The sequence below is a fragment of the Rhinatrema bivittatum genome, chromosome 4 (genome assembly GCF_901001135.1).
Source record: "Rhinatrema bivittatum chromosome 4, aRhiBiv1.1, whole genome shotgun sequence".
NCBI classification, from domain to species: Eukaryota; Metazoa; Chordata; class Amphibia; order Gymnophiona; family Rhinatrematidae; genus Rhinatrema; species Rhinatrema bivittatum.
Window position 1 is genome coordinate 74,833,261 of NC_042618.1, and position 14,289 is coordinate 74,847,549.

Below are 14,289 nucleotides of genomic sequence, written 5' to 3' on the forward strand. Positions count from 1 at the left end.
GATTGGCCAAGACGACCATGGGATGCAGACATGCAAAGACTCCTTGCGGGGAACCCTCTGTGCCTACTTCCACACAGGGACCTTCTCCGGCAGGGCCCAATTCTCCACAAAAATCCGTCTAGATTCTCTCTTATAGTCTGGCCCTTGAGAGGACTCACCTGAAGAAGCGCGGTTACTCAAAGACCGTGATTGACACCCTGCTTTGAGTGCGCAAGAAGAAGAAACAAGGAGAAACGGTCTTGCGGGCGGCCATAGCCCGCTGGATCAAAGAAGTAATCAAGGCAGCCTATATAGAGGCAGGAAAGCCCTTACCTCTACAGGTTAAGACTCATTCTACGAGGGCCCAAACCAAGCTGCTGTCGCCCGCCGAGATGTCTGGCGGTGACGTGGTCCTCCATACACACCTTCCCCAGGTTCTACCGCCTGGATGTTTAGGCCCAAGAAAACACAGCCTTCGCAAGGGCAGTATTAAGTGGGCCACGGGCAGCCTCTCGCCCTGCCCAGGAGTAGCTTTTGTACATCCCATTGGTCCTGAGTCCATCTGGCTACACGCTAGGAAATGGAGAAATTACTTACCTGATAATTTTGTTTTCCTTAATGTAGACAGATGGATTCAGCATCCCACCCACGGCTGCCCCAGAAAAATAGAACCTCGGATAACAAACCTTGAGACTAAGCAAATACAGGTAAGCCGCAGCCTACCCCTAGTTGAAAACACCCAGTTTGTCCGGTGTCTGCGTTAATTGGTTGAGTGCACTGGCAGTCTCCAGTTTGGAAATTAGTAAAACTTGAACTGGTTCAAGTTTAATCAAGTTAATCAACTGGTTCAAGTTTAATCAAGTTATTTAAGCAAAGATATATCCACAATGGCTTTTCGAAGAGAATATTGAAGAGCTGAGGTTACTGCAGGGGTATATCTAGAGTGACGTCAGCTTTGAAATCTGACTCCGTTTCCCATCTGCTAGCAGAAGTGCACAATACCCATTGGTCCTGAGTCCATCTGTCTACACTAAGGAAAACAAAATTATCAGGTAAGTAATTTCTCCATTACATAAAATTAAATTATTCCTTACTTGGAGCATATCGTGTTCATTTATGCCTTTAATCCAGAATTTGTATAAAATGTACATTAGATTGTGACCGCATTCCACGCACAGGTTACTAGGGTTCAGTGAGTTTTAGAACTTAAGAATCACAGTTTCCTAGCGTGTAGCCAGATGGACTCAGGACCAATGGGTTATATGCTCCCCTGCTAGCAGATTGAGACAGGTTTCAAAGCTAACATCACCTTAGTTACACCCCTGCAGTGACCTCAGCTCTTCAGTATCTCTCTGTCTCCTAGTAGATGTGGACATGCCTTCCCTATCAGGATCGCAGTACTCTTTAGAAGAAATTTTGTCTTTAAATTGGAGAAAGATTGAGCCCCACTCTCCTGCGGGGATACCTAAAGGTCCCTCCTCCAGTTGAGAATTCATGAGGCAATTTGCGAGATCCCTCAGAGGTGTGCCTTGGTCCAGTAGCCGGTTCCCGGTTTGGACTTTGCTGCTGAAGCAGCTGAAAGGCAGCAGGTGCAGGAAGCCAAGCATGGCAGTGACGGCCAAAGCCCTTTCCCCACCGCAGCCGGAGACAGTCTCTGTACTCAGCTGGTAAGCACTGAGCCCAAGTAAGTTTAAAAAAAAAAAAATTCCCCGTTCAGTGTCATTGGATGGGTTTTGGTAAGAATTCCTATGTTTGACTTGCTCTGCGTGCCATTCTGACGTCGTTCCCATTCCGTTGCTGTAAAGGGAAGTGGGCATACGAGTGGGTTGTGGCTCCCCCCCTCAGTGGGCTAGACCCCGCTTTCAGGCTTTGTCGGCACACCGCGTTGGCACCATCTTGCGTGCGGTTTTGTGTGCCTCGCATTGCCCTCTATACAGCATCGGTATGCGCGATGTGTGCCGGCTCTGCGCACGCGCTGTACGCAGTCATACAAGCACAACTTCGCACACAGTCTGTGCACACAACTACTTAAGCACATGGGCTATGCATGCACCTCATTGTGGCCCACTTAGATGTGCAAAAAGTCTTCAAGTGCAAGCCAGCTGAAATCATAACTGCTGTCTCTAATGCAGTGGTTCTCAACCCTGTCCTGGGGACCCCTCCAGCCAGTCGGGTTTTCAGGATATCCACAATGAATATGCATGAGAGAAAATTTGCATACACTGCCTCCATAACATGCAAATTTTCTCTCATGCATATTCATTGTGGATATCCTGAAAACCCGACTGACTGGGGGGGTCCCCAGGACAGGGTTGAGAACCACTGCTCTAATGGCTCCGGCAGCAAAGAAACATAAGCACAATTCTCTCTGCGCTGCTTGCCATATTAGGGTTACTCAATCTGACCTGGATTCTTTTTTATGTCAGCACTGTGAGGAGGCCCAGGGAGAGTGGACCTCCCCAGACTTTACCACGCCCGGTTCTTCCCATTCAGAGGATAGATCAGCCACAACCTTAACCAAAAGCACCCCAGATCTGAATAATCCTGGGGCTGGGTCTTCCATAGGAGAGAAGATTCAGCAGCACCTATTCAGTTCTTCCTGGGCTAGTTATGGACTCTGTGGCCTTCTTTTGGATGGAGTTTTTTCAAGACCTTCAAGCCTTTGTACAGACACAGTCTGCTTCTCTTGCCCCTGTCTGGATGGAACCACAGCTGGTAAGGCCTCCCTCTCCCAGAACAGATGAAGAAGGGGATCCAGATTCCTTGGAGGAGGAGATATCCCTCCAGGTTTAGAATCATATCGAACCATATTAAGTTTTTTTCCATAGTAACGAATTGCTGGCCCTGGTTTCCCAGACTCTGAAGACTGGAATTTCCTGGGGCGGACTCTATGACGGACCCTAAGAAGAATCCTATTCTGGTGTCTCTACGGAAAGCCTCTTGCTGTTTTCCGGTGTTGGAATCCATCCAGGAGTTGATTGACCTGGAATGGAATGCCCCTGAAGCAAGTTTTAAAGGTGGTCGAGCAGTAGAAGCTCTATACCAACTGGATCCGGTGGCAAGAGAATGCCTGCGTTTTTCTAAAGTGGATGAGTTGGTCTGTGCTGTTTCAAAGCGAACAACTATCCCAGTGGAGGGAGGAGAGCGGCCTTAAAGGATGCGCATGATAGGCGGATGTAGTCCATTGTTAAGCAAGCCTTTGACGCGACAATAATGACCTTATAGATTGCTTCCTGTTGTGCCCTGGTGGCTCTCTCATGCCTGCTCCTCTCTAGAGAAGTAGATGACTCGGGCGTATTCCAGAGAAGCTATGGAGCCTGCCACTGCCTTTTTAGCTGACACGGGCTCTGACGTAGTCTCAGCCAGAGGAGTAGCCTCAGTTATCGCAGCCAGAAGACAGCTATAGCTGCGAAATTGGTCAGTAGATGCGACCTCTGGAAAACCTCACAAAGATGCCCTTTAAGGGATCACTCCTCTTTGAAAGCGAATTGGAAAAGCTGGCCAGTAAGTGGGGTGGACCTCCAGTCCCCTGGCTACCAGAAGGTAAGAGAAAACAGTCACAGTGCCCCTCACCTATGAGGGGTCAATCCGAGGCCCCCAATGCTATAGGCCATACAGAAACTCGGCATTTCAGAGTCCTTGGTCCTCGGGAAGGTCTCAATCCTTTCGGAGCCAACAGCCCAAGAGAGGGGCAGGTTCGAGTTCAGGTTCAGCCCAAACTCCCCAATGAAGTTTTGCTGACCCATCCACGGAACGAGGAAATCGGGAGTCGACTATCCCTCTTCTAATAGCCATGGGTCAAGATTACATCAGACAAATGGATACTGGATGTCAAATGAGAAGGATACACACTGGGGTTTCGCAGCACTCCTCGGGACATGTTCATGATGTCTCCTTGCCACTCCCAGCACAAGAAGCAGGCAGTGGAGACTACCTTGATATAAGGCTCCTCAAATTGAGGGTTATAATTCCAGTATCTGCATCCCAGGAAAATATGGGACGTTATTCCTTCTATTTCATCGTACCCAAGAAGGAGGGTTCCTTTTGCCCCATCCTGGATCTCAAGAGTGTCAACCGACACCGGGTAATTCATTTCTGCATGGAAACTCTGTGCTCCGTGATAATGGCGCAGGGAGAGTTCCTAACCTCCCTGGACCTCTCCGAGGCTTACCTTCGTATTACAATTGGGCAAGAACATCAGCGTTTCCTACGCTTTGCGGTACTGGGCCACCATGATCAGTTCCAGGCACTGCCCTTCAGCCTGTCTACCACCCCCAGAACATTTTCCAAGATTATGGTGGTCGTAGCGGCGGCAGAGAAAAGGGAATCCTGGTGCAACCGTACTTGGACGACTTGTTGATCCGGGCGAAGTCATTGGAAGAGAGTCTCCAGGTGACCACCAGGGTGACGTCCCTGCTTCAGGAGCTTGGTTGAGTTGTAAACATGGACAAAAGTAGCCTCAAGCCCTCCCAGTCCTTGGAATATCTGGGAGTACGGTTTGACACCAATTAGGACAAGGTCTTCCTCCCGCCTTCGCAGATAAGGAAGTTGATATCCCAAGTGCTTCTGTTGACTAAGATGATACGTCCCAAGGTGTGGAGCTATCTTCAGCTCCTCTGTTTGATGACATCAACCTTGGAGGTAGTACTGTGGGTGAGGGCACACATGCGGCCATGTCAAAGCTCCCTGCTGTCATGTTGGAGCCCACTGTCTCAAGAATATTCGATTCACCTCCACCTACCGATGGAAGTATGTTCTCTGCTCCATTGGTGGCTTCAGGAAACTCGCCTGGGCAAGAGTGTACACCTGTCCCTGCTGAACTGGCTGGTCCTCATGAGAGATGCGAGTCTCTAGGGTTGGGGAGCTCACTGTCAGGAACTGGGGGCCCAGGGATGTTGGTTCAAGGAAGACGCGCTCTGGAGCATAAACCGCTTGGAAGCCCGGACAGTCAGACTGACGTACGGTTCAGCCACTTACTCCAGGGTCAGGTGGACCGTGTAATGTCGGACAACGCAACAACTGTCGCCTTCATCAACCGCCAGGGAGGAACCAAGAGCCAATAAGTGTCTCTGGAGATAATCTCCTTATGGAATGGGTGGATTTGAATCTACAAACGATCTTGGCCTCCCACATCACAGGAAAAGACAATGTCAGAGCAGACTTTCTAAACAGGGAGAGTCTGGATCCAGGAGAATGGGCGTTGGCAGCCAGAGCCTTTCAGCTGCGGTAGATCTCTGGGACCTCCCGTCCATCGACCTGCTGGCCACATCTCACAATGCGAAGGTTTCCCGATTCTTCAGTCACAGAAGAGATCAGCAGACCCTGGGGATCGACACTCTTGTTCAGTCCTGGCCAGAAGAGGACTTACTATATGTCTTCCCTCTGTGGCCACTGCTGGGCAGGGTCATTTACAGAATTAAGGCCCACAGGGAATTAGTCCTTCTAGTGGCTCCGGATTGGCCTAGGGGCTCGTGGTATGCAGATATGAGGGAGACGTCTGGAGGAGACACACACACACACACACACCCCGTGCCTCCCACTTCACAGGGACCTGCTCCAGCATGGTCCGCTCCTTCACGAGGATCTGGCTCAATTTTGTCTTAAGGTTTGGCCCTTGAGAGGGCGCACCTCAAGAAGCGGGGATATTCGGCGGGAGTAATTACCACCTTGCTCTGCATGCGGACGTTCTTGTCGTCCTTATTTATTTATTTTATTTTACATCTTTTCTATACCATCGTTCGGTGGGGACCATCACAACGGCTTACAATAAGGCACATAAAAGTAATGATACTAAAATTTGTCAGTTTACACTTAGCGAATGTATGGGTCTGGAGAGTATTTGAGGCTTGGTGTGAGGAACGCAGTGTTGCCCCTCGGACGGCCAAAATCCCTCCAGTTCTGGAATTTTTGCAGGATGGCTTGAATAAAGGTTGTCCCTTAATTCCTTGAAGGTCCAGGTAGCGGCTATTTCCTGTTTCAGAGGCGAGGTGAATGGAACTTGCCTGTCTGCACATCCGGACATAGCCCATTTTCTAAAAGGGGTAATGCACCTTTGGCCACCCCTTCGGTGTCCGGTTCTCTTGTGGAATCTTAATCTAGTATTGGAATTTTTGGCAGGGCCCTCCTTTTGGCCGCTGCGCAGTCTGTCCTTAAGCCCGTTAACCCTGAAAATAGTGTTCCTGGTGACAATAAGCTCGCCGCATCTCTGAACTACGGGCATTGTCGTGTAAGGAACCATTCCTCCGGATGACCCCAGGGGCGTTATAACTTTGTACCATTTCATCCTTCTTGCCCAAGGTAATCTCGGAGTTTCATGTGAATCAGTCCATTTCGTTGCCGTCCCTAGATAGGCACAAGGACATGGAAGAATACCGCCTCCTCCGTTGTTTAAACATCAGTAGGATTTTGATGCAGTATCTGGAACTTTCAGAACCGATGCACAAGACAGACTGCTTGTCCATTCTTCACTGTGGAAGGAGGCAGGGTGAACCAACTTCACGGGCTACCATAGCTCGCTGGATCAAGGAGGTAGTCACAGGAGCTTATGTAGAAGCAGGAAAGCCATTACCCTTTCAGGTTAAAGCTCATTCCACTAGGGCTCAGGCAGTATCCTGGCGGAAGCTAAGCTACTGTCTCCTAACGACATCTGCCAAGTGGCGACGTGATCGTCCTCTCACACCTTCTCCATGTTCAATTGCCTGGACGTTCATGCCCAAGAGGACACAGCCTTTGCAAGGGTGGTGCTACCCGAACCGCGGGCAGCCCTCCGCCCCGATCGGGAGTAGCTTTTGTATATCCCATTGGTCCTGAGTCCATCTGGCTACACGCTAGGAAATGGAGAAATTATTTATCTGATAATTTTGTTTTCCTTAGTATAGACAGATGGACTCAGCATCCTGCTCGTGACTGCCCAAGAACGGTGCCAAGGAATCGTCCGTGAAGTGAATATCGATTCCAAAAGGTTACGAGTAAGCAGTCGCCCAATCCCTAGATCAGGGCATCTATAATCTTGCTGTGTACTCGGCGTTTATGTGGCTGAGTACAGTTACGGTTATCCATTTATTAGTTATAATAAAGTTTTAATCACGTTTTTTCAATATGTCCACAATGACTTTTGAAGAGAATACTGAAGGGCTGTGTTCACTGCCGGGGTGTGTCTAAGGTGACGTCAGCTTTAAAACCTGACTCCGTCTCCATCTGCTAGCAGGGGAACATATAACCCATTGGTCTACACTAAGGAAAACAAAATTATCAGGTAAATAATTTCTCCATTCTGAAAGGGTTGTTGGCGTATTTTCTAAGATTGGACACATTTTGGATTGTGGTCTGATTGGGTTTTTAATGATCTTAGAAGGTTTGGTTAAAAAGGGTCACAATTAAGAACTTAGTGTGTTATAAGTGGGATTTTTGAGAGAAAACCTGATTGAATCCAAGGATCTATATTGGTCTAGTCTTTTTGAACCATTTCAGAAAAATAGCAATGCAGCATCTTAAGAACTGTAAAGAAATTCTTGATAGTTTTTGTCATGCTGTGGTATGCAAAGGAGTATTGCATTAACCCTGGGGCCCCTCAAACATTGAACAGTAAGTTAAAGGGTCACTTAGTCCTCAGGACATTGCTTCAGGGGGTACTAAATGTAGTCTAACTACTTTGTAAAATGTTCTCTGTAAGCCCTTTTAAATTCTGTAACTAGGTCAATAAAATCTTTCAAAAGCAAAGAAAGAAAGGTGTCTGGGTAGCATTTTGGAAGTAAATGTTTCAACATATAATGTTAAATTTCTCTGCTGTGGTTTGTCTACAAGCCACCGTCTTGATGATGGTATTAAGGGCAGAGCTGTCCCATTGCAGTTTGGGGCTGTACTCTGCCAAATGGGGCCTGTAGTAGTGCCATATAGGAAGAAGCCCATAAAGAGGAATTAAATTCTTCAAAAAAATAAATTCATAGTATGAAATGTTAAATGTTCCTCATTATGGTGCTACATGCCTCCTCCCCTTCTTTTTTTTTTTTTTAAACAGGGCAGTCCAACCTTCCGAGCTTGTTGGCAGTGTATGGACAAAAGATGACAAGGAAATCAATTCTCCCAATTTATTAAAAATGATTCGCCATACTACAAATCTCACTCTTTGGTTTGAAAAGTGAGTATATTTTCCATGCTAATAACAAAGTCCAGTTCAGTGTTTGCAACTGGAATGCTCAAGAAAATACTATATATTTTGTATCCTGTGTATTTGAGCAGTAAGTTTCACTGCTAACTTAACACTGCTACATAGTCGTATAATGTGAGGCTGAGGACGAGTCTGTTTCCTGGCTGGAACTGCTGCTGACTAAAAGTTGAGACCTGTAGAGTTTGGAAGGCCAGTGGATATTACCTAATGGGTTCATCATAATTCGTGAGTGAAGCAGAGGTGACCATTTCTGTCCTTCCTCACTCTCTGTGAGTTATATTTCCCTTCTCTCACCCAGAGCATGAAGCATCTTTAGGCCTGCAGCTGGGGGCTGGCTAGTTCTACTCTTGGATGAAGCATATTAGTTGAGCACTTGTTCACTGGCACAGTAAAAATTATTGGTATCGTGAAACAGCTATTGAAATATTTCATAGCATGAGTTAAGGAGTACACGAGGCTTTAGACATTTGTCTGTGTTACCACATCACTGCCCTGCAGTATGGTTAGAAAAGGTTGGGCATGATACTGTAGATGGGAAGAGAGATTAAGCAGATCCCTAGAATTTGCTTATGCTGTTCCTCCTTCCAATATTCCTCTCGTTGATGCCCTTTTCTTCCTTGTCTCATTCCCCTTCTGCCTGCCCATCTTCCCTTTCCTTGCATTATCGTGGCCTTTGGAAATGCTGCTTTACCTCAGGGGTGAGAAAACCAGGGCTCTTCCCACAGTAGAGCTATACCACCCTTGTAACTCTTTGATGTAGTCAGCTAGTTTCTTTGGTGCTTTTGTGTGGGGATGGTGCTGGAAGGGCTGGACCCACTGTGTTGTGGGTGGGTTGCTTTTTTTTTTTTTTCCTGAGATGCAACGGGGTTAGTCTGCTTAACATGTTGCCCATTTGAGTATGCAATTGATTGACGGAGCAGCCCAGTGTCATGCTCTACCCATGATGGGATGTTGCAGAATAACTTATTGTATTTTTAGAAAAAGTATAAATAAAGGAAATTACATGAATGAATATGACTTACAACACCACCACAGACTTGCAGCTGCATACCATAAATTCTTTCAGTGTTCTGCCATGACACAAGTGAAACTGGTTTTAGTTTAGTTTAATAGATTTCTCTCCCTCACCCTTCAAGATTCGAGGCAAGTTACAATTAAACATATATAAAACTATATCATACAAAAAGGCAAGAGATAACACATTACCAAATAAAAAACATCGAGATCAATCAAAGCTTTCCAGCAAACACATGAGCAGGCCAAATGTGCCAAATTAAAGGCATTCGTAAAGAGAAGAGTTTTCAGTGCCCTTTTTTTTTTTTATTTTTTTTTTTTTAAACATGGGCATCAGTTGTCAAACAAAAAGGTCCAGGTAGAGTGTTCCAGAGCACAGTTCCAGCAACAGAAAATGCATGGTCATGAGTATCAGCAAGATGAGCAAAACACATGGTTGCTAAGGGAGCGCACTGTTAGCCTGCTCTTGGACGCGCGTTTTCCCTTTCCCCTTATTCAGTAAGGGGAGGAAAACGCGCGTCCAACCCACGGCACCTAATAGCGCCCTCGACATACAAATGCATGTTGAAGGCCCTATTAGGTATGCGCGCGGGATGCAGAAAGTAAAATGTGCAGCCAAGCCGCACATTTTACTTTCAGAAATTAGCGCCGACCCAAAGGTTGGCGCTGATTTCTTCCGGCGCCAGGAAAGTGCACAGAAAAGCAGTAAAAACTGCTTTTCTGTGCACCCTCCGACTTAATATCATAGCGATATTAAGTCAGAGGTCCCGAAAAGTAAAAAAAAGGGAAAAAAAAAAATGTAATTCGGCCTGAATGTCGGGCCGAAAACCGGACGCTCAATTTTGCCAGCGTCCGGTTTCCGAGCCCGTGGCTGTCAGCGGGCTCGAGAACCGATGCTGGCAAAATTGAGCGTCGGCTGTCAAACCCGCTGACAGCCGCCGCTCCTGCCCAAAAAGGAGGCGCTAGGGACGCGCTAGTGTCCCTAGCGTCTCCTTTTACCCGGATCTACCGCGTCACCTAATTTAAATAGAGAATCGCGCGCACCGGCGCTGGGAGAGCAGACGTTCGTCCGCTCTCCCTCGGACTTTACAGTATCGGCCCGTTGGAGAGGTATAAATCTGCAGGATAGTGTTGATCCAAGAGGTGTCAACATTGTTGATGAGTTTATATTTATATATATGTATATATATATATATATATAAAATATTAATATTTTAAAATTCACTTTCCACTATATCAGGAGCTAGCGGACTGAATAGAGAACAGGATGATCTTTAATCCTTAAACCAATAAGAATGTGGGCAGCAAAATTCTGTACAATTTGCAGCGACCTTAAGGAACTTACCGGCAACTTGCAGTGCAGAGTTACAATAGTCAAAGGCTGGAAAAATTAAGGCTTTTCAGTAAAATGCTGGCTATGATTCAGCTAGGACATTTCCTTTTCCTGAAAGATGAAAAAGAAATTATGATTACTTAACAGAAAAGTGTTACATACTTATGCTTCTGAATTTATAAAAATTTTTTTAATTAGGTGCCTGATGGAAGCGGAGAATTTTGAAGAGAGAGTGGCAGTCTTCAGCAGGATCATAGAAATCCTGCAAGTTTTTCAAGACCTGAATAATTTCAGTGGTGTGCTTGAGATTGTGAGTGCTGTGAACTCCGTGCCTGTGTACAGACTGGATCACACTTTTGAGGTAAGTCTTGTGCATCTCCAGCTCATAAAGGTCATGAAAACAAAAAAACTAAATGGAGCTGGTAATTTAGAAAGCTCCAAAATAATTCTGCTGTATTCTGGATAGCAACAGTAAAATCCTGACTACATGTAGTCAATCAGCAGAAGATACTGCGAGCAGGCAGAATCTGATCATTTTGTAGAAGTGTTTTAAAAGACTATTTAGGAAAGCGGCAGGGAAGCTTCAAGAATAGAATTGTGGAAATTTGCTGAGTTGTCTGCTGAAATTTGAAAGAAAATGTAAATGCCCTTAAAGGAGTGAGTGGGGACATGCTACCAGCTGAGGCAGCTAGAACCATGCCCTTAACACGGTTGCAAATTGGATGAGATCTCCAAGGTTAGGTCAAGCCTGATGGCACAGTGGCAGTGCACTGGAGGGTCTGGGTTCAATTCCTGAGTCAGATCTTAAGCTACCGGGCTGATTGGAACTATGGATGCAGCTTTCACGGCCCCTGAAGGGAAGGCATCCCAGTCATTGTGCAGCAGTGACACACAGTGGCTGGATATAAGGCCTATGTTTGCAGGGCCCTGGAAGGAGCCCTGAAGCAGAACCCCCCAGCTGAAGATTGTTGCTGCAATGACTAAGTTGATAGGGGAAAATTAATCCCCAGATAGTTGTGAATAAAGGTTCAGATTACTGGATCCCAGCTTCTGTTCTGATTGAGCTGGAAGTCCAAAGGAACTGGATCCAAAAAGAAACCTCCAAACCTAATGTCGGTTGGTTGATAATTGCTTTGCTGCTTTCTTTGTTATGGACAGGAAAAAATTTTTTTTTAAACCTGTGAAACATAATTGGCGTCATATGTCCAAGGCTTTTTGCCTTCTGACTGGTTGGAATAAATAAATAATTTTTCTATTGATAAGCAGGCTGAATTAGCCATAACATGTGGGTGACATCATCCGGCAGCACTGAACAGACTCGTCTTTTCTAGCTAACTCTACTGAGCATGTACCTCGTGAGCTGCCTCAATCATTTTTTGGCTGAGCACAGCACAGATGTGTATTCTTTCTCTCTGTTTATAAATTTTTCCTAAACACCAAATTTTCGAAATTTTTGTTGCCTTAACTTCTTCAGCAGCCCCAAAAGCAGCATTTTTAAATGTTGAAAAGGAGAAGGGAAGATTTCTTCTTGGGCCCTTACCTCCAGAGATGGGCAAAAAGCACAACACTGTGTGATTTCAAGAACAACTAAAGCAGCATAACTATGGTTACATGGGTTATCACATCCACACTTGTCTGATATTCTCATCAAATCATATAACAGACAAGATTCACACTGTTCTGAAGCAAATAGGAAAAAGCATTAGCAAGTTAAATGTAAAACATTTGGACATAGAGGCAAAAACTCAAAATAAAAACTTTTAAAAATATATCCAAAGCAGGAAGCCTGCGAGGGAGTCTGTTGGACCATTAGATGATCGAAGGGTTAAAGGGGCACTTAAGGGAAGATAAGGCCATTGTGGAAAGACTAAATGGATTCTTTGCTTCAGTGTGTACTGAGGAGGATGTTGAGGAGATACCTGTTCTGGAGATGGTTTTCAAGGGAGATTCAGATTAACTGACCCAAAAATGGTGCACCTGGAAGACGTAGTAGGCTACATTGACAAACTGAAGAGTAGCAAATCACCTGGACTGGATGATTTACATCCCAGGGTTCTGAAAACTAAAAAATGAAATTTCAGACCTATTACAAATAACTTGTAATCTATCATTAATACATCCATTGTACTTGAAGATCGGAAGGTAGTCAATGTAACCCTGATATATAAAAAGGGCTCCAGAGGTGATCCAGGAAACTGTAGAGCGATGGACTTCAATGCTGGGAAAAATCATGAAAACTATTATAAAGAATAAAATCACAGAACACATGGACATGATTTAATGGGACACAGCCAGCATGGATTTACCCAAGGGAAGTCTTGCCAAACAAATCAACATTTTTTTGAAGGAGTAAGTAAGCATGTGGATAAAGCTGAAAGAGCAGATTTGGTGTATTTGGATTTTCAGAAGGCATTTGACAAAGTCCCTCATGAGAGCCTTCTAAGAAAACTAAAAAGTCAAGGGATAGGAGGAGATGTCCTTTTGTGGATTGCAAACTGTATAAGACAGGAATCAGAAAGTAGGATTAAATGGTCTGTTTTACAGTGGAGTGCCTCCGGAATCTGTACTTTGACTGGTACTTTTTAATGTATTTATAAATGATCTGGAAAAGAGGTACGACAAGTGAGATGATCAGATTTGCAGATGACACAAAATTATTCAAAGTAGTTAAATCGCAAGTGGATTGTGATAATTTGTAGGAGGACCTTGTGAGACTGGAAGATTGGCGTCCATATGGCAGATGAAATATAATGTAGTAAGTGCAAGTTGATGTATATAGGGAAAAATAACCCATGCTGAAGCTATACTGTTAGGTTCCATTTTAGGAGGTACCAACCAGGAAAAAGATCTGGGCATCATAGTTTATATCACATTGAAATCATCGGCTCTGTGCTTGGCGGACAAAAATGCAAACAATGTTAGGAATTATTACGAAGGGAATGGCAAATAAAATGGAGGATGTCGTCATGCCTCTGAATCGCTCGATGGTTAGACCGCACTGTGTGCAGTTCTGGTCGCCGCATCTCAAAAAAAGATATAGTTACACTGGAGAAAGTATGGAGAAGGGTGACCAAGATGATAAAAGGACATGGAATGGCTCCCCTATGAGGAAAGGCTAAAGAGGTTAGGGTTGTTCAGCTTGGAGAAGAGACAACTGAGGGGGGGATATGATAGGTCTACAAAATCATGAAAAGAGATGAACGGGTAAATGTGAAACTGTTATTTACTCTTTCGGATAATACAAGGAATAGAGGGCACTTCCTAAAGTTTGCAAGTAGCACATTTAAAACAAATTGGAGAAAATACTTTCTCCCAATGCACAATTAAGCTCTGGAATTCGTTGCCAGAGGATGTGGTTAAGGCAGCTAGTGTAGCTGGGTTTAAAAAAGGTTTGGATAAATTCCTGGAGAAGTCCATAAACTGCTGTTAATAGGGAATAGCCATTACTTGTTGCCAGCATTAGTAGCATGGGATCTGTTTAATGTTTGGGTACTTGCCAGGTACTAGTGACTTGGATTTGACACCGTTGGAGACAGGATACTGGGGCTTGATGGACGCTTGGTCTGACCCATTATGGCATTTGATATGTACTTGTGCAGTAAGATTATGTCCCTCACAGATGGGCATGAGTTTATGCTACATCTGCCTTCCCCAGATCATGATCAAGTGAACATTGGGAGGATGTCTCCTCATTCTTAGCAATCCAGGGTCCACAGAATCAAGGAGCTGCAAAAGTCTTTTCGGATCTGCAATCATTCCTTGACCTGCAATGCAGCATCGTCCGCTTCTTTGAATA

The 14,289-nt window shown here is 45.2% G+C and overlaps 1 protein-coding gene across 2 annotated transcripts in view; it reads left to right on the forward strand.

Annotated features, from left to right (window-relative positions):
* The window catches only part of SOS2 (SOS Ras/Rho guanine nucleotide exchange factor 2), a 230,141-nt gene that overhangs the window by 175,963 nt on the left and 39,889 nt on the right, over positions 1-14,289 (forward strand). For both annotated transcript variants that reach the window (XM_029598366.1, XM_029598367.1), the window contains exons 15-16: positions 7,997-8,116; positions 10,692-10,854. In XM_029598366.1, coding sequence (XP_029454226.1) covers positions 7,997-8,116; positions 10,692-10,854 — 283 coding nt within the window. The remainder of the gene's footprint in view (positions 1-7,996; positions 8,117-10,691; positions 10,855-14,289) is intronic.